The sequence below is a fragment of the Nannospalax galili genome, unplaced genomic scaffold (genome assembly GCF_000622305.1).
Source record: "Nannospalax galili isolate Female #2095 unplaced genomic scaffold, S.galili_v1.0 scaffold221, whole genome shotgun sequence".
NCBI classification, from domain to species: Eukaryota; Metazoa; Chordata; class Mammalia; order Rodentia; family Spalacidae; genus Nannospalax; species Nannospalax galili.
In genome coordinates, this window is record NW_008344592.1 from 91,467 (window position 1) to 115,541 (window position 24,075).

At 44.1% G+C, this 24,075-nt stretch overlaps 1 protein-coding gene across 2 annotated transcripts in view; it reads left to right on the forward strand.

Moving 5' to 3' along the window:
- Nucleotides 1–50: 50 nt before the first annotated feature.
- The window catches only part of Mmp24 (matrix metallopeptidase 24), a 44,502-nt gene continuing 20,477 nt past the window's right edge, over nt 51–24,075 (forward strand). Inside the window, exons 1-4 of one of the 2 annotated variants that reach the window (XM_008840740.2) lie at nt 51–119; nt 16,255–16,403; nt 22,460–22,576; nt 23,590–23,894. In XM_008840740.2, the coding sequence (XP_008838962.1) occupies nt 16,348–16,403; nt 22,460–22,576; nt 23,590–23,894 (478 nt within the window). In that variant the 5' untranslated portion in view covers nt 51–119; nt 16,255–16,347. Of the gene's footprint in view, nt 120–16,146; nt 16,404–22,459; nt 22,577–23,589; nt 23,895–24,075 lie in introns of those variants that run through there. The other variant, XM_008840739.3, reaches the window with a different exon arrangement.

Sequence of the window (24,075 nt, forward strand, 5' to 3'; positions counted from 1 at the left end):
GTTCAGCACCGCGGACAGGGGCGGCGGGCGGGGGCGGAGCACGGGGCTGGCGGCGTGGGGCCGCGGGGCGTGGGGCCTGGAGATGGTGCGGGAACCCGTACGACGCCTCGGAGTAAATAGTAAGCGCAGCCGGTCTGTTGTGGGTTGGGAGAAGAAGCCGAGGATGTTCCGGCTGGAGAAGGGAGAGGGAGGAGGGCGGAGGAAGGACTGGATCGCCGTCTCGGCGGCTTGAAGGGCGGGCAGGTGTGGGCTGGATGGACTAGATCGGCGTGGCCCCGTGAGGCAGAACGGAGGCCAGCCAAGGGTGGGGGTGGGGGTTTGCAAGAAGGCAAATGTGGGCTCAGTACAGGAAGTTTATAGCAATTGGACGTGCTCGGCCAGCTTAGGAGGCGGTGAGCTGCTCATCACTGGCATGTGCAAGCCAGAGCTCCAAGGCTGGATTGGATGCATGCATGCAACATGCCTGCATGGATACATGCATAATAACAACAGTCATGCCAGATAGCATTTACTAAACACTCACTCTGAGCTAGGCTTGGTGCTATGTTTGATATGAATGAGCTCGTTTAACCCCAGTGAACTAGTTGCAATTACTGCCCCCATTTTACAGATGAGAGTATAAGTTATTTGCCCAAGGTCGCGGCGAGTGAGTTATGGAATTAGAATTACAATCTAGGAAAGTTAATTCTAGTCTCCTTATGGTTAAACCTGGGTGTTAATTGGGTATCATGTGGAATGGGGAGGCAGTTTTGCTAATTTCTCTGCTATCTCCTAACCTAGAGTCATACAATTCTAATAAATTCTGTTAAAACTGTGATTTTGCTGAAGGGGGCTAGTGATTGCCTGAATTGCCCTAAGAGAAGGAGTACATTTGTTGCAGTAGGCAGTCTGTTCAGAAGAATCTGCCAAAACAGCAGTTTTTAATAGGGCATGGGACTGAAGGGCTCTTAAATTCTCTGAAATTCTGCACAAATTTGTATTTATATGTGAAAATGTGTGGGTTTTTTTTTCTAGAAAGGAAACTTTACATTTCTTCAGGCTTAAAAGATTATGTGTTCCCCCAGAATTAGAGTGTGTGGAAGAATCTTTCATTCCAGTTGATAGTTGGCCTTCTAAGATCTTATGAATGTTGGTTGACTTTTATTGAAAACTTTCCCTAGCTTGTTTACATTTTTAGCTTTATCATATGTCAAAGCAATGTGGTTCATGAATTTCTACTCTAACAAATGTAGGATTCTCCTAGACTTTCGGAGTGTAAAGGGTAAGGTGGAGAGATTTTAGTCTGGGATTTAGGATTCCTGGCCTCTAAAGTGACCTTGGTCCCTGGTGGTTTTGTGACTTTGATTCATTTACTGGCCTTCTCTCTCATCTCCTACACAGAGATGGAGCTGGAAGAGCTCAACTCAGGGAGTTTTTTATTGCTATGGTAATTCAAGCCTTAAGAGGAGACAAACTGCTTAAATATGTCAGGATTTGAAGAGAAGGTTATGTTTACCCAGTGCTTATCCTTACCAGCTTTATAGACTTTGATAATTTTACTTCTTAGCCTTTTGGCTTTCAAACTTGTTTCCTGATCATGACAAGCCATCTCCCAGAATAGCCACATTCATCCTCTGGGTCATTTTAGTTGTTCTTTTTGGATATCTGGAGGGGTTGATTTTCAACCTGATCATTGTCTCCAGATTTGGGACCCTACTGAGTTTTCATTAAAAAAGGACAATTTCTCCTCTCATTTTCAGGTCCTGTCCTGTTCCCACCCACCCCTTTGTCAGAGACCCTGGTCTCAACATATTAAGCCACTCCCTGCCTTTAGGAAACAATTTGCAAGATCTCCTTGATCCCTTTTGACCCTTTCCTGGGTCAAAACAGAGCCTGGAACACAACATCCTGTATAGAATATTTTTATCAGACTGCATTGACAGCATTTCTCAACATTGATGTTCAGCTGTCATTCTTTTCTCTCTCTCTCTCTCTCCCTCCCCCCTCCCCCTTCTTCTCCCTTTCTCCCCCTCTCCTTTCTTCCCCCTTTCCCTCCCGTTCCCTCTTCCTCTCTCTCCCTCTGCCTCCCCATCTCTCCCTCCCTTGGCATAGCATTTCCTTATTGAAAGGGCTTAAAATGTTCAGTCCTGAAATTTTCACTTTGCTCTACTTTTTCTGGATCAACTATAAAAAATTTAAGTCAGACAGGTTCTAGCATGGTCTCTTGGGGCCCCTTAAACTCCTTACACCCTTCCATTCTGAGGAATAACATATTATTTCCATCTGGTGTTGCCTATCTCTAAGTGCATTCTCAGGCCTGGATTATAATATGGCCATGCCATTCCTTTTTAAATGACTAATGTAGGAGCCCAAACTTTCAGAAATTTTTGTGATAATCTGTGCCCAGTTATCCCTTCACTGAACTTTAGTGGATGACATGACTAAAACTTTATAGAAATATTATTGCTTTTCTGCCCACAGAGTGTTGCTCGCTCCTCTTTCTGTCTTGAGGCCCCTAGAGTCTGACCCCACCCTCCCTCCACATTAGCAGGCCATCTTTCCCACTCTTCATAGATAATGCATCCTGACTGCAGACAAGCTTGCCTCTCCTTTATCCTAAGAGGCTACCAGGTTCCCTGGGCATGGTCATGTGTTGTCCATTGCTGTAACTCCACCCATTCATCAAAAACCTTTCCTAAGGTTCCCACTCACACCCTATCTCTCCAGGAAACTCCTTCTCTTTTCTAGGCATTATTTATTCTCTCCTTTCAGAACACCTTGAGGTAGGCCAGTGTGTCCCTTAATTTTTTAAAAAAATATTTATACATTGTTTGGAGAGGAAAAAGTTGTGATCTTAGGCAAATTCCTCCCCAACTAAAATGCAACACAATCCTCAGTCCTTTATGCTCATCATTAAGTATTCAGTAAGCACCAGTGGTTCTACCCTGTTCTCTATGTCCAAGGGTAATGTGCATCTGAAATAAGCATTCATAGGCATATAGGCCTCAAGGTTCTTTCTTAGGGAGTAGAGAGATGGCTCAGCTAGAAAAGTGCTTGCTGCAAAGTGTAAGACCTAAGTTCGATCCCCCAGCACCCATGAGCTGAATCTGCTGTGATGTCCTCTTGTCTTGCTGTGGGGTTTCCTGGTGTTTTTACAGCCCCTGGTTGTGTAAGGTGCTTGACCATTTGCAGAAGCTTCCATATGTGCCAGCAAGGTAGCCAGGTCCTGACAACAGCTTCGTAAAGTAGAAGAGGAAGCCGTCCTGATTTCATGAGTAAACAGAGGCTCAGAGACCTGATGTGACTACCCTATGCCTTCTCCAGGGCCCCACCACAGCTAATAAACAGTAAAATGGAGACCAGAGCTGGATTTTCTGTCCTTGGGTCCCATGCTTTCTTTTCTGCACAAAGCTGTCTTGGCTCTAGATTACTGGAATCACCATTTTCCATTTTCAAGTATGTCCCACTTCAGGTCTTGAAAGAAGGTAATTTTAAAACTAGTAGTAAATTATTTACTAGAAGTAAATTATAATTGTTTCAGAAGACTCATCTTACAAGTTGTCTGACTTTATAAATAATATGGAGTCCTTGGAACTCTGAAAAGGAGGAATAATGGAAGCCATCATCTTCTCAGTGCCTAGAACAGTGTCTGATACCTTCTAAACAAATGATGAATATTTTTAGTTTTATTGTCTGTGTCTCCCACCAACTTCTTTGGACAGTGCTTGGCATCTAAGTGTTCCCTTCTTTTAAAAAACAAATAAATGTGTCCTAGAGGCATATTTTTCTTTTCTTTCTTTCTTTCTTTCTTTCTTTCTTTCTTTCTTTCTTTCTTTCTTTCTTTCTTTCTTTTTTTCTTTCTTTCTCTTTTTTTTTTTTTAAACAGGGACTTACTATGTAGCCTGGAACTCATTATGTAGACCAGGCTGGCCTCACACCATGAGAAATCCTTCTACCTCTGCTTCTTCCTCCCCAGTGCTGGGATTAAAAGGCCGCTATGCTTGGCCTTTCCTTCTTTCTTTTTGTTTTGTTTCATTTTTGTTGTTTGTTTTTATTTTATGTGTATGAATATGAGGCCAGAAAAGGTGTCAGATCCCCTGAAACTGGAGTTGTGAGCCACCATGTGGGTGCTGGGAGCCAAACCCAGGTCCTCTGCAAGAGCAGCAAGTACTCTTAACTGCAGAGCCAACTCCCCAACTCCTTTTGTTTTGTTTGAGACAGAATCTCACTGTGGAGCTCAGACTGGCCTTGAGCTTTTCAGCTGTCCTCATGTCTCAGACTCTTTCATGCTGAGATTATAAGTGTGCACCACTACACCCACCACCGCACTTGTGCTAGAAACATAAATAGGGTGTGGGGAAGCCCTGAGGAGGGAGGAGGTGAGCTGGCCCAGCTGGGCAGTCAGAAGGTGCTTCAGGAAATAATGGCAACTGGGATGGATCTTTGACAGAGAAGAATAGAGAGTGCCAAGCCAGCAGTCCAGACAGGGAAAAACATGAACGATGGCTCCTCATAAGTTCGTGGCATGTTTAGGAAATTGTGGATAATTGGATGTATCTGGAGCATCGAGTTACTTACTTGTTTCTAGTAAAAGTGTGTAAGGAGAAGAGGCAGGAAAGGGAGGCTGTAGCAGATTGTGAAACTGGGATTTGTCCAAAGGCTGAGGGGGAGTCATTAAAGGCATCTGAGCAGAGAAGTGACCTGCCCAGAGCCCTGTTGAGGAGGCTCAGGGACTGGGCTGGGCTTGCTTGAGTTGTTCTGAGTGCTTGCTCTTGCTTAAAGGGTTTTAAGCTTTCTTAGTAGGACTCTGGCCAGAGTGCCCATTTTAGGGTATGGCATGTAGATAAAGGTATGAACTCTAGCTCTGGCACCCCTTGCTAAGAGGTTTTGTTTATTTTGCAGTGCTGGGGATTGAACACAGGGTCTCATGCTTTGTGCATGCTAGGCAAGTGCTGAACCACTGAGTTATACCTGCAGCCTCTTCAAACAAGAACCAATCATTTGGTTTCTTTGGACTCCAGGATTGATTCCATTCAAGTTCTTATGAGTTTTATAACATGCATTTGTTTTAAAAAGCAACTTTGAGCTGGGTGTGGTGGCGCATGCCTTTAGTCCTACCATTTGGGAGGCAGAGGCAAGCGGATATCTGTGAGTTCAAGGCCAGCCTGGTCTACATAGTATGTTCCAGGACAGCTGGGGCTACAGGGAGCCCCTGTCTCAAAAAAGACCAAAAAAAGGCAACTTTGATCTAAGCTTTAGTAACATACAGAATAATAGCAAAACCATATGAATAGTAAATATATATATATAGCTTTGTATATCTATGTACCCATGAGTATATAGACAGATAACATTTTACCAAAGTTTGTACATGTTGTTCTAACAAAGTAGAGAAAAAGAAGACATTTGTTATTAAACTTTCGCCAGCAATTAATAATTTTTAAATTCAATTCTGCATCACAAATATTTAGGTGTCCCAAAGCAGGAATCTTCTTTCATCTGCCTAATAATAATAGCCAAACCCATCAAGTCCCCCTGCAGAGCACACCTTTACTGTGTTCTCGCCATCTTAAACTAAACTGCTGTTATCTCTTATCTAACTTCCAATTTTTTCCACCTGATCAACTTCCTTACCCACCTCTAATTCTTTTTGAAGAATTCAGAAGGATATTTTAAAAATAAATCTATATGAAGTCTAGCCTGGTGTAGTGGCGCACAACTTAATCACAGCTCTCAGGAGGCAGGCCTGTGAGTTCCTCCATGAGACTTTGAGTTTGAGGCCAGTCTGGTGTACATAACAAGTTCCAGGCCATCCAGGGTTACATAGTGAGACTCTGTCTCAAAACAAAAACAAAATCTATATAGGGTCCAAAGCCTGTGTATAAAGCCAATACAGGGGTCAGGATGTGACTCAGTTGAGAGTGCTTAGGTAGCATGTCTGAAGAGAGTCTAATTCCCCAGCACCACGTAAACTAGGTGTGGTACATGCCTATAATCCCAGCACTTGGGAGGTAGAGGCAAGAGGATCAGAAGTTCAAGGTCGTCCTCAGCCAGTTTGAGGCCAGCTAGTTTTCTGTCTCAAAAAAATAAATAAATAAAAAATAGGGCCAGCAATGTGGCTGAACAAGTAAAGGCACTGGCTGCTGCATGCTTGATGACATCAGTTCCATCTTTAGAACTCACATAAAGGTAGAAAGAGAACTCCACAAAGTTGTTCTGTGACCTCCATTTGTGGGCTGTGGCACATGTGCCCATATACATACATCATACACACAGATAGACAAACATATACACACACATAACAATAAAATTTTAAAATAAAAATAAAGGGGCAGTAAAAAGCACATGCTGATCTTCTAGAGGACCCTAGTTCAGTTCCCAGCAACCATGTTGGGTGGCTCAAAACTACCTGTAACTCCAGTTCCTTGGGGATCTAATGCCTCTGGCTTCTGTGGGCACCTGCATTCATGTGCACATACCCACACAGAAATACATATATATACACATAATTAAAATTAAAAAATAAATCTTTAAAAAAATAAAAATTAGCTGGGCATGATGGTGCACACCTTTAATCCAAGCAGTTGGGAGGCAGAGGTAGGCAGATCTCTGTGAGTTCAAGGCTAGCCTGGTCTGCATAGTGAGTTACAGGGCAGCTGGGGCTAAAGGAAGACCCTGTCTCATAAAGACCAATAAATAAATAATAAATATTTTAAAATAAAGCCAAATACAGCAAAAATTATAGCCTATCTCATACTTTGCTACAAATGAGGCTTTATATACCTGTCACCCCAGCGAGCTCTTCCTCAGAGCTGACAGCCTAGTGTGGATGATATATATGGAAATATTAAACACTGCATTGCAAATCTGACTGGTGATTAACTGATGTTTTATTATTTTTCTGTCTTCCTGAATGCTAATTTTTAGTAATAACAAAATTTAAAAATATACCAAACATAGATCATCTTATTCCCACTGTCATCTTGCTGAAAATGACTTTAGGACAAAAGCTGAACTACTACTACTAAACTTTTTTCTTTTTTAATCTCCTTGCAGCCCCCCAGCTGGCCTGGAACTCATTATGGAGACCTTGAACTCACAGAGATCTACCTGCCTCTGCCTCCTGAGTGATGGGACTAAAGACATGTGCCACCATGCCTGGCTATTTTTTTTTAATGTATATAAGTGTATTGCCTGTATGTATGTAAGTGCATCCGTGTTGTGCAATGCCCATGGAGGCTAGAAGAGGGCATAGGATCCCCCAGAACTGGAGTTACAAATGGTTGTTACCCGCCATGTGGATGCTGAAAATTGAACCCTGGTCTTCTGTAAGAGCAGCCAGTGCTCTTAACCACTGAGCCGTCTTTCCACTCCCTACCATTACTAAACATTTAAGCTACTAATTCTTATTATGGGAAAATTTTCAAATGCACACAAAAGTGGAATGAACAGTAAAGCCAGCCCTTCATACCCAGGACCCATCAGTCTGCTTCCTGTGACCTAGGAGACCCTGTGTGACTGAGGCCTTCCCACTTGACTTCCTGATTGATCACTAGACTCCAACCATCTGGGCCCCCTTTCTCTCTCTCTCTCTCTCTCTCTCTCTCTCTCTCTCTTTCTCTCTTTTTTTATCTTTTTGAGACAGGGTCTCCCTGTAGCCCCAGCTGGCCTGGAACTCGCTATGTAGACCAGGCTGGCCTCGAACTCACAGAGATCCACCTGCCTCTGTCTCCCAAGTGCTGGGATCAAAGGCATGCGCCACCATGCCTGGGTCTCTTTTTCTAGTATACAAACTCTTTCTCTTTCAGGAATTGAGTAGGATATTCTTTTCCCAAAATGTTCAGTTTTCATCTAGTCTCATCTATTCATGCACAGGTCTCAACTGAGATGGCTTATCCTTGGGCAGATCATCCCTGACATCACAGCCGACATCTCCCTTCAGAAACTTTCACAGCACCTTGTCCTGGTCTTTCATTGCACTTATCACAGTTGCAATGAAGTGTTTAATACACTTAGATCTGTCTCCCACACCAGGCTAGAAGCTCATGGAAGAGTTCAATGGGGGTGACAGGCATGCAAAGCCTTGTTTATGATGTAGGATGAGATAGACTATAAATGGGGGGTGTGATGGCACCCCCTGGGGCACAGAGGAACTCTGCTAAATCTGGGATTGATGGCCTCCCCCATGAGGTGGCATACAAGGTACATTTTGAAGGCTATCTAATAGTTCATTGGGACAAGGCCAGAATGCATGTGAGCACAGTATTTTAGGGAGAAAATGAGGCTGAGTCTACAGGATATGCTCAGAGAAGTGGTAGATCAATAGAGCTAAAGGGTGGGACCTTTGGGGAAGGGTGACAGGTCAGGGCTTGAAGCTGGTTGAGGTCTGGGCGGGAACTTGGATTTTGCAACTGGCAATGAGGAACTGGAATATGGACCCCACAGTCAACCAACCTAAATTCAAATAATGGAGACTTACATATTAATTAGAGGTTAACTAGTTCAGCCATCTTTACATTAGAGAAACAGGCTTAAGCATTAGTCTTTTCTTCCCTTCTCTTGTTTCCTAACTCATCAGTAAGTGGAGTCCTAGGGAAGCAGGAAGGCCCTGGAAAGAGTAAGGAAGACTAGGCCTTCTCTGTTCTCAGTGAGTGACAGCATGGCCACACTGCTGACCTTGGTCAGAACCTCCCAGAATTAGAAAACGGACTTCCCAGTGCTGACCCAAAACCGCAAATGTGCCACCTCCTGGAGTTTGGTGATTGTCTGGTTTGTGGTGGCCTCCTGGGAGTGGGCCAAGGACATTGTGCAGAGCTCCCGGGAATTCCTGATAGTGCACTTACCACCCACTCAAGAGCTGATGGCAGCCAACAGGCAATGCTGCACCATTAAGGTGTTTGTCAAGAAGCTAAGCTGGGCATTGTGGGCAATCCTGAGGGCCCTTTTTAGACTGGCTGGAACTGAAGAAGAAGGAAAAAAAGAAAGAAACAGCTTTTGGAAGCAACCTAGAACTAATGTGGGGAGTGTAGCACGACAGGAAGAGTACTCCCTGGGAGGCAAAAGAGTGCTCCCTGGGAGGCAGGGATGCTGGGCTTCTTCTGGCTTCCTGACAACTTGTTCTGCAATTCTGAATAAGTCATTTCCTCTCCCTGAGTTTTTTTCTCTTCTGTAAAACATACATGTTAAATTTCATAATCTTTTAAGTATTATTAACCTATGTGTTTCCCAGACCCTGAATTATTATGTTCAGTAGGAAGATTTTTATAGTTATAGGGGCTGAAGAGCTTGCTCAATGGTTAAGACCACTGGCTAGTTCCCAGCACCCACATAGTGGCTAACAACTGTCTGTAACTCCAGTTCCAAGGGCTCTGACACCTGCTTCTGGCCTCATGGGCATTGCACGAATGTGTTACATATGTGCAGGCAAAACACTCATATACATAAAATAAATAAAACTTTTAGGTAGTTACAACATAGGTGGGCTAATAGCAAGGGCCCCCTAAATTGCAGGGATAAAGGAGAAACAAAGGTTTTGGGGAGGACAGGTGTTCAAGGGAACTGGCCCAATGACAAGGCCAGAGAGACCTATTGATTTGGTACTATAGCAGTGACAAAGGTGATGGCCACTGTATTGCTAAGAAATTTAGGCACAAGAACTTGGAGACAATACTTCATGTGTCAGAATCAGCCAAAGGCTTTATGCTCATGTATTCATTTTATGGTATTGCTGCAATAAATTGCCACAAACTTAGTCTTTTTTTTTTGTCTTTTTGAGACAGGGTCTCTCTGTAGCCCCAGCTGGCCTGGAAGTCACTATGTAGATCAGGCTGGCCTTGAACTCACAGAGATCTGCCTGCCTCTGCCTCCCAAGTCCTGGGATTAAAGGCATGCGCCACCATGCCCAGTTCAAATTTAGTCTTTTAAAATATAGTTGAGGACTGGAGAGATTGCTCAGTGGTTAAGAACACTTGATATTCTTCCAGAGAACCCAGGTTTAGGTCCCAGCACCCACATGGCAGCTAACAACCATCCATAACTCCATTTCCAGGGGATCTGATGCTTTCTTCCTGGTTTACTTGCTTTCCTGGTTGTTTCCCTTTAGCAAATTCCAGTTTATTTCCTTTCTCCACAGATGAACCTCTAGAATAAGACTTTAAACTGCTCTGCAAGCTGAAGCCTGCACTTTGTCCCTGTTGCTCACATCCATATCTAAATTATGACCTTGGTTGCCCAAACTCCTGTGTGTGTGAGTGTGTGTGTATGTATGTGTGTGTGTGTGTGTGTGTGTGTGTGTGCACGCACGCATGTATGTGTACAGGTACACATTTATGTGAGTATGCATGTGTGTGCATGTATATGTGCATGTAGAGGCCAGGGGATAACTTTGGGTGTTCATCAGAAGCAAGCCACCTTATTTTCTTTTTTTTAAAAAAAAGATACATTGGGGCTGGAGATATGGCTCAGTGGTTAAGAACACTGGCTGTTCTTACAGAAGACCTGGGTTCGAATCCCAGCATCCACATGGCAGCTAACAACTGTCCGTAACTCCAATTCCAGGGGATCTGATGGCCTCTTCTGTCCTCTGCAGGCATTGCACGACCTAGGTGTACTTACCTAGATGCAGGCAATACACACATACACATAAAATAAAAGTAATAAATAAAATATTTTTAAAAGATATATCTATTTATTTATTTAGATGTATATGTGTGTTTCTGTGTGAGCATATGCCACATGTGTGTGGGTGCCAGCAGAGGCTAGAAGATCATGTTGGATCCCTTGGAGCCCAAATTCCAGGCTGTTGTCGGTGCTGGGAACTGAACTCAGGCCCTCTGGAAAAGCAGCAAGTGCTCTTAACTGCTGGGCCATCTCTCCAGCCCCCATCTTGTTTTTTGAGTCAGGATTTACTCACTAGCCTCGAGCTTACGAAATAGGCTAGGCTGGTTGGCCAGTGAGCTCCAGAGATCTGTCTGTCTCTGCTTCCCCAGTACTGGAACTAGAAGCATGCAACACCACCCCCAGCTTTTTCACTTAAGTTCTGGGAGTCTAACTCAGTTCCTTCCTCTTGTAAGGCAAGGACAGAGGAAGGAACTGAGTTATTGACAGAGCCATCTCTTCAGACCCCAAGCTCTTTGATCCATAGTCTTTAATTCTCTCTTCCCCATTCCATCCCATGTTTCTAAATTAGATGCCTTATACTGTCTGGTCCTTCTTGGTAGACCCCACCACTAGCACGCCACTTCACTCCTGCCCAGACACCTGATCCTCATCCTCCCGGCTCCTTCGGTTCTGTGTGGTTGTGATGCTCTCCAATGCCCCTGAGTTCACCTGTTGTAATTGATCCGGCTCCCCTCTCCTCCCTGGGCCGCCTTTGTTTTCCAAGTGCGCTCTTCAGCATTGCCAGTGATCTTCTTTTCCTCCCGCATTGCCGCTTCTAAGCTCGCACCATATCTGCTATCTGCTGCTCTCTTCTCTCTTAGGTCTGTGGGGTTTTTTTCCCCCTCCTTATTTCTGCTCCCTCCTTTCCGGTCCAGGACTCCCGAACATCTCAGCTTTGGCTTCTCAGGGACTGAAATCCCACCCTGGCGCCTCAGACCAATCATGCTGCTTTGTCTGTGATCCCTACGTCTTTGGTTCCGAACAGCTATTTCCATCCTGATGCGCTGTGAGAGTCTTCTCACTTTTGTCTGGGTTTTACACCTCTTTCAGCACTTAGAGGGTGTCAGACGTCTTAGAGTTAGTTAGCTGCTATAGAGGTTAGACTTCTGCCTGGCTGATGATTGATTAATTGGTCAAGGTGTAAAAAGATGGCAGGTAAGTCATTCCGCTTAAAATCTTTTAGTGAATTTTTATCTTTTTTATTTTTCAAATAAGGCAATGGAGCCTATTGCCTCATCAAGCAAGATAGTCAAACCACAAAAGATAGGATTTCTGCAATTTTTTTCTCAACCTCTACTAGATATCAGGAATTATGCTTGGTGCCTTCATATATGACTCAAGCCTACCTTGAAAAGAAATCCTTTCCTTGGTACCCAGACAGCACCTCCCAGACCAACTGTTGATTCATTTGTTCATTTGTGAACTTGACACTGTGCTAAATGCTGCAGCAGATTTTCAAAAAGTTATGACAGTCTCTGTTCCTTAGAAACTCAATATAGCTGGAGAAAACAGGTATAATCAATGGACAGGTATGATTGATAGGTTGTAGCAACTGCATTTAGAGAAATGTGTCCAATTTACTGCAGGAGCAACTCTGCCAGAGATTGTTAAGGAAAGTTTAATGAAGGTGTTGGCATTTGAGCTAGGCCCTGAAGGAGGAGTAGGAGTTTGCTAACCTGTATAAAGAGAATGGGCTTTGGAGGCACCAGGAAGAGCCTGGCAGCCCAAACAGGAAAAGAATGTTTGGGAATCGGGATGTCTCGGTTTGGAACATTTGTTCCAACCTCAGAGGCTTCTTCCCAGAGAAGTTAGAGGAGCAAGTGAATGGCAGAGATAGGATAAGCAGAGGATGCCGGAGTTGACTGGTCTCTGATCCATATTCCTTAGAGAGAATATGGTGCAGGGACTTAGTGCATGAAATCCTGATGGCATGATTTAACCTGGGAATCGATGTTGAAGCACCCAGGTGGATGGGTAGGCGACTTCTCAGCTTCCCTGTCATTTCTACCTGTCTGTATTTGAGCTTTGGGCTGGTCCTGAGTCATGATCAAGCCACAGTGGCTCTCTAGATTAACACGCCCACTTTGTGAATAGATGTCATCTCTCCCACTTCTCCCCCTCCAACCTCTTCATTTTTTTTTTGTTTTTTTTTTTGTTTTTTTTTTTGTCTCCCTCACCCAAAGTTCTGGTCACTTTTTTGTACTGCTTGGAATGTACCACTCACACCTGCTGGATCCTTTAAGACAGTCCACATCTCATCTCCACCTGGAATCTTCCTTGAGCTTCTCTTTTTCTTTGTCCCCTCCCCCACCACCCCTGGACAAGACAACCTCATTTTCTCCCATGGAATCCTCTCTACATCTGCTTTATAGCACTCTATTTTCATTATAGGTTTACTTTTCAGACTGTGAGTTCCTTACTCATCAATGTACCCCAAAAACCTTGCACAGTGCCTAGTATGCAGTAAGTGGTCAATCCTTGTTGAGTGGACATAATGAACACCTACAGTATGCACAACACTGTCCTGGGCACAGGACCCCTCCTACGAGGAGCTTAGAATTTAGCAGAAGCTGCTATGCAGTGATTAGATCCCAATATTATATGATGCACAATACCTATAATAGGGGGCCTCGAGAGCACCGAGGAGAGAAAAAATAATAGCCTGGGAAGTCTTCCAGAGATAGTAATTTATGGATTGAACATTAAAATATGAGAGATTTTTTGCCAAACTAAGAATACTCGACAGAGAGAAAAGCATGTACAAAGGCATAAAAGAGAATCAGTGCTTGAGGAACTGCAAGCGTTGCCATTCTGTGTCATCATCCAAAAAGGAAAGCATGTTTTAGATTCCAAATGTGAGCGAAGTCAGGTTGTCGCTCTTTTGCAGATGTTCCAAGACTGTTATTCTAACAATTTTGCTTTGAACCAGTCAGATGAGTTTTATCACAAGGCATAGAGATGTTATAGTCACCTTTGGTGAAAAAAATGAATAGCTTATTTATCATTTCTGATGACTGCCTTTTAAAAGTGGTTTGACTTAACATAATAAAAGACACACCCACAAGAAACTTGTTTGTATTATCAACAAGAAACAAAATCTATAGAGGCTGAGGATGTAGTTTAGTTGGTAGAGTGCTTGCTTAGAATGCATGAAGCCTTGGGTTTGATCCCCAGCTCATAATAAAACCTGTCTTGGTAGCTGTCTTAGTTTGTTCTTCATTGCTGTGACAAAACACTCTGACCAGTACCAACTTGGGGAGGAAAGGGTTTATTTGTCTTACATCTCCCAGGTCGCAGTTCATCAGGGAGCCCAAGGTAGGAACTCAGGGCAGGAACCTGGAGGCAGGAGCTGGAGCACAGGCCATGGAGGAATGCTGCTTACAGGCTTGCTCTCTTTGGCCCCTGCTCAGCCTGCTTTCTTATGCAACACAGGCCTACCTGCCCAGGGGTGGCACCACCCACAGTGGGCTGGGCCCTCCCACATCACTCATCAAGAAGATGCCCTTCAGACCTGGCCACGAAATTTCCCGATTGAGGCTCCCTCAACCCAGGTGTGTCAAGTTGACACTAAAGCTATCCAGCACAGTAGCATACGCCTGTAATTCCAGTACTGGGGAATTGGAGGCAGGAGGATCAGAAAGTTCAAAGTCATCCTCCACTACATCAAAAGTTCAAAGCCAGCCTGGGCTACATTATACCATTTTCCAAGGTGCCTTCTCCTTCATTCACTCAGTCAGTGCCCCGGATGGCTATGTGAAAATGGGCAGAGAATAGGGTTTTCTGGCTATGCGTCTGGCATTCAGGGGCTCCTGATTCAGTACACCGTGGATGTTCACTCATTTTCTAGTGGGTCCTGCAGGGACTGCCTGGTACTCTCATCTCTTCAGGTTTCCATCCCCTCTGGCCTTTGAGGGTGGAATTAGCATATTTATCTTACTTTGCTTCTTCACCCAAACTTCTTTCAGTTTCCCTTTACACACACACACATACACACACACACACACACACACACACACACACGCACACGCATGCATGCACGCATGCATGCACATGCACCCCTTCTTGTCTTTGTTGTATTCGGGATTGAATTTAGTGCCTTGTGCTAGTAGTCAAGAGCTCAACCACTAAGTTGCGCCCTCAACCCCAGTTTTCTCCCTTTTTAGAAAATGACTTCATGAATAAAGCTTGGAAAACAGAAAAGCACAAAGAGGTCCTCTGTGATATGTTAACAAAAATACATTCACAGTTTATTTTTATTTTTTATTTTATGTGTATGAGTGTATTGCCTGCGTGTATGTAAGTGTACCCGTGTCATGCAATGCCCTCAGAGGTGAGAAGAGAGCTCCAGATTCCCCTGGAACTGGAGTTACACATGCTTGTTAGCCACCATGTGGGTGCTGGAAATCAAACCCAGGTCCTCTGCAAGAGTAACCAGTGATCTTAACCACTGACCCATCCTCCAGCCCCTAGTTTATTTTTTAATTTTGGAAGGAGCTGGGGCTATAGATCAGTAGTACAGTATAAGCTTAGCATACAAGAGGCCCTAAGTTCAATCTCCAGTGCATTTGTGTACACACACACACACACACACACACACACACACACACATACACCACAATTGTTGATATAATTTCAGACTTTCAGAAAAGTTTACAGGACTGGGGCAAAGAATTTCCATGGATTCCCCAGTTGCTAACCTTTTACTATGTTTGCTTTACCTAGCTTTCTCTTTTTCTCTCTCAGAATATATATATTTATGTATTTATTTCTGAACCCATTAAGCACCAGTTGCGGATACCACATACCCTTATGTAAGTCTTCAGTAGGTATTTCCAAAAGGCAAGGAATTACCTTACATAATAGATTTTTCAACACCTTTATTATTTATATTTAAGGAATACATTATTTTGCTTATTTGTAGTTCTCTATAGTGTACTGCTTGGAGTGGTTAGCAGTGAAGACTGTAGATACTCTCCTTCCAGTTGATAATGTGCAACCTGATTTTTCATCATATTCTGACTTTAGACACAACAGATTCCTAGAGTCTAAAGGACTCTACCTTTAAAGGCTGTTCCACAGGCTGTTCTACCTCAGTGAATTAACTATTCCTATGCTCTTGCATATTAGGTTTCTTAAAATATTTATTTTGATTTCATGTTTATGAGTGTTTTGCCTGTTTGTATATAAGTGCACCCACGCATGAAATAGCCACAGAGGCCAGAAGAGGACATCAGATCCCCTGGAACTAGAGTTACAGATGGTTATTAGCTGTCCTATTGGTACTAGGAACTGAACCTGGGTCCTCTGTAAGAGCAGCCAATGCTCTTAACTGCTGGGCCAGCTCTTCAGCACAGGGGAAAGCTTTGTATATAAAGTTAGCTTCATTCTGTAGCCAGTAGAAATCCAACCAAAGCTTGACAGAAGGGAAATGAGCCAATCAGAGCTGTGTTTTCTGGGGATCAATTTGACAATGTCCAAAGGGTGGACTGAAGGAGGAAGAAAGAGCATGTGCCCAAAAGTCACCTGTGTGATGCCTGGTTTTGAGGGTAAATCTTTCTGGGTTAAAAGGGCTCCTTCTCCAGCATAATGTATCCATTTCTTTCATGTGTATTTCAGAACTGGTTAAAATCATATGGCTATTTGCTTCCCTATGAGTCACGGGCATCTGCGTTGCATTCAGGGAAAGCCTTGCAGTCAGCGGTCTCCACTATGCAGCAGTTCTATGGAATCCCCGTCACTGGTGTGTTGGATCAGACAACAATCGAGTAAGATTTGCATAGAGCATTGTGCCTTTAAATTTGTGTTCGAGTTCACATTTTGGGGGCTACACCATGCCCACATTACCTTCCTGTCATTTACTCCTACTGTGCCTTGGGAGGGGCTGCCGAAAAGTGCCCTTTCCTATGTAAGCTGTATGTATGTGTACTATTAAGTTTATGTGGTGTGACAGAAGACAAGTCATTTAACCCTTCCAGGCCTCAGTTTCCTTGTCAGTATAATGAGGGGGTGGGTTATAGAAGGTCTCTTTAATTTTCTCTGGGCCCAGTAACTTAAACCTCTGTGAGTCACCCTCTGGAGTTTCCTGAGATGTATGTACATGTCTCACTTGCAGAGTGCCTGAATCTGCCAGGCACTGTACTTGGCCCCAGCATCCACCCTGCTCTGTCTAGTGAAAAACAGTCATCTGGCCACATCATCTTAAAGCACAGGAGGCAAATCTCAGGGAGATACTGAGGCAGCCATTACATAAATACAGTTACAGGATTGTTTTTATCAACAGAAAGGAGAGAAAAGGGTTAGAATGAAACTCCACAAAGCCAGCTTAGGAGCTACCAAAAAGGTAGAGAAGCCCCCCACCCAGGGACTGTGGATGCCACAGCTGGGAAGGGTCGTGGGGAGCTGCTGAATAATCAGATAGGACCCTGACAGAAAGGCATTTACCAGGCTTGTAAACCAAGAGGTTGTGAATAACCTCAAGGGAAAAGTGCAAACAAGTCTAAAGGCCATGAGGGGAAGGACATACGCAGTAGAGATGGCTAGAGGAGGGAAACCTGAGAAGCCTGAAAGCCAGGGAAGAAGAAACAAGTGGGAGAAATATGGGCAAAAGTTCAGTCCCCAGAACTCGTGTAAATGTAGCAGGAGAGAACCAATTTCACAAAGTTGTCCTCTGACCTCCACATAGGTGCTGTGGCACAGATGCACAGACACACACACACACACACACACACACACACACACACACACGTACATGTACACATTCTGTACACACAATAATAAGTAAATTTTTTAAAAGAGAAAACAAAACATGCTTCAGATTGTTTAAGAAATAGCCACAGACTGTCAAGGTGGCTCAATAGGAGAAAGTGCTTACTGAGCCTAACAAAGTGCTTACTGAGCCTAACAAAGTGCTTACTGAGCTTAACAAAGTGCTTACTGAGCTTAACAAAGTGCTTACTGAGCCTAACAACCTGAGTTTGATCCCATGGTGAAAGGACATAATCAACCCCCAAAAGTTGTCCTGTGCGCACCACATGTCCTGTGGCACGTGGGCATGTGTGTGCACATAATAATAAGTAAAAAAATTAATTTTTATGACTTATTTTATGTTGGGCATGGTGGCCCATTCCTTTAATCCCAGTACTCAGAAGGCAGAAGCAGAGGCAGGTGGATCTCTGTGAGTTCCAGCCCACTCAGGGCTGCATAAGGAGACCCTGTCTCAAAAAAAAAAAGAAGAAAAGATTCATTTTTTTTCTCATTATGTGTATCTGTGTATGCCACTTGTGTAAGGGTGTCCTCAGAGGCCAGAAGAGGGTGTCAGAGCCCCTGGAGATGGAATGGCAGGTGGTTGTGAGCTGCCTGATATGGGTGCTGAGAACTGAACTCAGGTTCTCTGCAAGAACAGCAAGCACATGCTCTTAACCATTGAGTCACCTCTCCAGCCCTAATTTAATTTTTATGTGTATATATGTGTTACCTGCATAAATTTATGTGTCATGTGCATGCAAGTGCCCACAGAGGCCAGAGGGTGTCAGATCCCCTGAAACTGGAGTTATAGGTAGTTGTGAGTTGCTGCCTGATGTGGGTGCTGGGGACAGAACCAGGTCCTCTATAAGAGCAGCAAGTGTTCTTAACACTGAGCCTTCACTCCAGCCCCAATTTTTTAAAAAAATTTTTAAAGAAAGAAATAGCCATGAAAAATATACAAACTTAGCAGGCATGGTGGTGCACGCCTTTAATCCCAGCACTTGGGAGGCAGAGACAGGTGGATCTCTGTGAGTTCAAGGCCAGCCTGGTGGTCTACATAGTTCCAGGACAGCTGGAGCTACAGGAAGACCCTATCTCAAAAAGACCAAAAAAAAAAAAGAAGAAAAATACACAAACTGTTTCAGAAGGAGCCGTTCAGTTCACGAAAGCATAGAAAAGAGCAGGAGTGAAGTTCCTAAGAGGGCAGTAGGAGCCCACACAGGGGTAGAAGCAGATGGCAGGGCTGGTTGAGGACACAGGACAGCTGGCAGAAGGCCGAATAGGAAGTGCACCCAGTTATGGATCGAGGATCAGTTTTTCCCTTGGGTAAGTCACTTGTGATGGAATCACTCAGGGGTCTTGGTCTATTTATTTGCAAAGGGAATGTTGGATCTGGCTTTCAAAAGCTAGAATCTATTATTCCAAGCTGATAAACTCTTAAAACTTGGTGATCCCAAAATTCTACCCAAACATTTCCTAGTCCTTCCTTCCTCTGATGACGAAGTTGTGAAATTCTGTGACAGAACATTCCAAAGACTCCTGTGATGTCATGAGTGGAATCCTTGGCCCTGTGGCCTCACAAGTGAGCTGCTTATAGAGCCTGACCACATTCCTGGGCTGAGGCTATTTTGAGGGATTTGTGCAGGCTTTGTGGTAGTACATCCTGGGCCAGGAGCACTGGTGTCCCTGCTGAGGCACCACCTGGCCTTGGATTTCACTCTGTTCCGGAAAGCCCCAGGACTGTTGGATAGGATTCAGAGTGGCAGATGGACGGGGAAAAGAGGAGGCAGGGAGAAGGAGGAAAGAGGATAGTGTTGACCGTATAGTTCTGCTTGAATGTCTTTTAGGAAGTCAGGAACAATATTCTAGAAGTACGGAAAGGAAAAATCAGCTCACACTTAATCTAAGTCCAGAGTGGGGCAGGTGTTTGGGGTAGAATTGAGAACTTCCACTCCACCTCTGTGACCTTGGGCAATTGCTGCCTTTGTCTGGGCCTGTTTCCCACATGGGTGTCCTTTCAGGTCTGATTCAGCCTTGCAGGAGCAGAGATGGCTCTTAGTTTCCTTCCCAGGGATTGTTCATGAAAGGAAGCTTGATTCATAATTTCAAGTACTATTTTTGAGTATTTACCTTGGGAAATGTTATACTATGTTTTCATTCACTCATTCAATCAACAGGATAGTTTCTCTAACTCTGTGTACCTCAAGTTTGTGCTAAGCACTGAGAGGAAAAATAGAAGCCTTAGTCTTCCTTTGTTAACTGAGTTAAAAACTCACTTCTCATTCAGCTAAGTTCCTCCCTCACTGACTTATATTTTCCAAATTATCTGATTTATCTTTTTCCTTTATCTGTAAAATGGAGTTAATAATTCCTGGTTATCTCATAGGATTTTTCTTTTCTTTTTTTTTTTTTCAGTCTTTTTGAGACAGTCTCCCTGTAGCCCCAGCTGTCCTGGAACTCACTATGTTGACCAGGCTAGCCTTGAACTCACAGAGATCCGCCTGCGTCTGCCTCCTGAGTGCTGGGATTAAAGGCGTGCGCCACCACACCCAGCTAGGTATTTTTTTTTAAGAATCAAAAATTCTGGGGCTGGAGAGATGGCTCAGCAGTTAAGAACATTGGTTATTCTTGCAGAAGACCCAGGTTCAAATCCCAGCACCCACATGGTAGATAACAACTGTCCGTGACTCCAGTCCCAGGGGATCCGACAGCCTCTTCTGACTTCCGAGGGCATTGCGTGACATGGGTGCACTTGCCTATGCAGGCAATACACACATACACATAAAATTTTAAAAAATAAAATTTAAATTTTTTAAAAAGTTAAAAAAAAAAAGAATCAAAAATTCTAAAAGTGAACCAGTGACATGGCTCAGCAGGCAAAGCTGACAATCCTCAGAAGCCATATAAATGTGGAAGGAGAGAACTGAGTCCACAGAGTTGTCTTCCGACCTCCACATGTGTGCTGTGGCATGCATGCACTCACATACACATCATATATATCATAGATATACACACAATAAATAACATTTACACATATACATAAATAATAAATAAAACATTTACATATATACACATCATACATACACACAATAATAACAATAAATAAAACATTTAAAAATTCTAAAAGTGGGCCAGGTGTTGTGCCTGCCTATAATCCCAGCATAGAGGAGGTGGAGGCAGAAGGATCATGAGTTTGAGACCAGCCTGGGCTACACAGCAAGATCCTATCTCAAAAGAAACAAACTTCTAAGAGTATGAACATGTAAACATTGTAGATGTTCCCCGAGGTGCACTGTTGCTGTCATGAGATTTCATTACTGGTCTGTAAGTGTGGGTTAATCTCTGGGTGATGGAGCACACAAAGTTGGTAAGACCTGGTTAATTCCCTCCAGGGGCTTTTCATATTTGGTTAAGGCAGCCATGTCTTCTTTTCTCCATATTGCCAGTGGCAACTATTGTTAACATCTGGGAATGAGATCAGACTGTTTCCTCTCTAGCAATGCCAAGCCATAGTTCAGTAAGTTGGCTGTTAGGCTAGCACAGGAATATAAACTGCAGGGTAACCTGGCTCCAATCAACCATGACCTTTCAAATCCCCCACCTTAGCCCTTCTTAAATCCTTAGTGATATTCCAGGCTTATAGGTCCCTCATGTAACTTTACATAATAGTAAGTTTATCAGGATTTACCAAATTCTAAGCACCAAACTTGCTTTGGGGGACACAATAACATGGTTTCTGTCCTCAAAATATTTCCTGTTGTTAGAAGCAACAGGCTAACATTTAAATCTCAATATAATGTAATAAGAGCTGCAGAGAATTATGTTCCTAGACCGGTAGCTGGTTAGCTGCTGCTTTTCTTTCGAGTCAAAGTCTCACTGTGTAGCCTTAGGCTGGCCTGAAACTTTTGACTCTCCTGCCTCAGTCTCCCAAGACCTGATTTTAAGATCTGTACCTGGCTATTTAGCCACTTCTTTTTTGTTGTTGTTGTTGTTTGGTTAATCATTTGGGGTTTTGTTGTTATTGTTTTGGGGGTTTGGGAGGTTGTTATTGTTTGTTTGTTTTTTGAGACAGGGCCTCACTATGTAGCTCTGGCTGACCTGGAACTTACTTTGTAGACCAGGCTGGCCTTGAACTCACAAATATCTGCCTGTGTCTGCCTCCTGAGTGCTGGGATTAAGGCGTGTTCCACCACACCCAGCTATTTAGCCACTTCTTAAACACCTGTAGTGAAAGGACATTTACTGTCTTTCATGCTGTTCTGTCCTGTGTTGAAAAGTTCTGATTCATTCATTCAGTCAGCCAGTTAACAAATCATCACTGAACCCCCACCTCTATGGGAGGCACTGTGCCAGCCCTGTGGATACAAGCAAGTCTAATGGAGTGAAGAATCTGGTGAGAAAAAGGAAGAATAAATAAGAAAGCAGATACATAAAATTCAAGGAGTGATAAATGTTATAAACATCAAGCAAGATGAGCAGACAGTGTTGGGGTGGTGTGGTTTCAGATGGGTTCATCAAGGAAGCTCTCTCTGAGGGACAGAGAGCCTAATGAAGTAAAAGAATAAATCTCATGAGGACAGTGTTACAAGTAAAGCGAACAGCAAGCTGTAGAGTAGAACAGACGGCATGTTCCACAGTCAAAAGTTCTCTGTGGCAGGAGGCAGTCTGGGAGCTGCTGGACAGGTAGGCAGGGGCTAGACCCTGTGCTGCCTTGTAGACCAGGGGACGGGGGGAGGGTGTTATGATACAGATGAGGAAACTGAGGTTCATGTTAATTCGATCACTTACCTGGGGTCCTAGCTTAGTGTTGGAACTGTACTTAACAAGCTGTGTCTCCTGACTCAAGTCTCTTACTTAGCAATGTTTCTTGAGAGTGAATAAATTAATGAATCAGTCAGTCAAGTTCCTGCTGGGGGTCTTCAGAGCCAGGACCCCAGAATCTCAGCTGAGGATCTGCATTTCATTCAGATTGGAGTTGGGGACTGGGCATGCCTTCCTAGAGTGTTCAGTGACCACAAACGTGTGTGTGTATGTGTGTGTGTGTGTGTGTGTGTGTGTGTGTGTTCTCTCTGCCCAGGTGGATGAAGAAGCCCCGATGTGGTGTCCCTGATCACCCCCACTTGAGCCGGAGGCGGAGAAATAAGCGCTATGCCCTGACCGGACAGAAGTGGAGGCAAAAACACATCACCTACAGGTGCTTTGACTCCCTCTCTTCCTCCCTGACTTTGACCCCCACACTCACCGTTTTTCCTGCCTAGGGCTCCAAGGGTCTCAGGGTAGGTATGTCTGAGTGGGTTAAGACAAAGGCCAGGCATGTGGGGTGGGCATCGGGACCGGGTGCAGAGAACCTGTGACCTTGCCTTCCTTGCAACTTCCACAGGTGGTGATTCCAGCTGTGGTTTTCGGGTTTCCCTGGTCCATTAGGTCTTCCTTAGTTGTGTTCTGTTTAGATACCTACCGTTTTTAGTTACTGAGAGTGGGGTGTTCAGCTATGGTAAAAACCCATAACAGAACTCTCTCTTCTTTAATGCTTGCAAATACCACTGCCTCTGCTAGATTCCCTCCATCCAGAATCAGCTTGATAGACCACCCAAGATGCTCAATGCAGAGCCCCAGTTGTTTCTTAAGGAGAGTAACAAATGGAGACGTGAGTCACAACCACGTCATTCCCTGACTGAGAAAACCAGGACGGAGCAGATTCAGTCTTCAAGTCTGACCTGTGACTGCGAGCAAGAACCAGGGTGATAATACCACATCCATCACAGCAGAGCCAGACACCAGAATTCAAGTGGGGCTGGGGTCGGTCCATGGATAGGGCAAGCTCCAGTGAGCTCTGCTTGGCACTTCTCAAGGCTCTGCTTCCATATCATATAGATCCCCTGGATACAGTGACAGGACCTAAGAAATAGATTATTGGGGTTAAATTAAGGGCTTTCCTTTTGACAAACTATAGAGATCAGAATAGAATTTTTTTCAGAAAAGAGAAGGAAACTTAGGAAGAATCTAGGTTAGAAACTCTCCAGACTCTTGGATCTTCCAAAGAGGAAGAATAGCTCAAGAGGAGGAAAATCCAGGTTCTAACCAAACTCTGACCTTAACTTCTATCACCCAACCACTCTAGACCTATTTCCTTCCTTGTAGAAAGGGTATCCTCAAGTCTCTGGCTTGGTATTTCTCCCTAATGACCACCATTCTCTCTCTCACCAGCATTCACAACTACACCCCAAAAGTGGGTGAGCTGGACACACGGAAAGCTATTCGCCAGGCTTTTGATGTGTGGCAGAAGGTGACCCCATTGACCTTTGAAGAGGTGCCATACCATGAGATCAAAAGTGACCGGAAGGAGGCAGACATCATGATCTTCTTTGCTTCTGGTTTCCATGGTGATAGCTCCCCATTTGATGGGGAAGGAGGATTCCTAGCCCATGCCTACTTTCCTGGACCAGGGATTGGAGGAGACACTCACTTTGATTCAGATGAGCCATGGACACTAGGAAATGCCAATCACGATGGTAAGGCCATGAGAGGATGGGTTTGAGGTGGGCAGGGTCAATCCTGGGTTTCTCAGTTATCAGGGAAGAGTTTTGAGGATCCCATTGATGAGAGACCTACCTACTTTCTAGAGCTTCCTGTCTAAGAACTAAAGACCCAAGAGGTGGAAACTAATAGTCTTTGATAATATTCAACACTTGA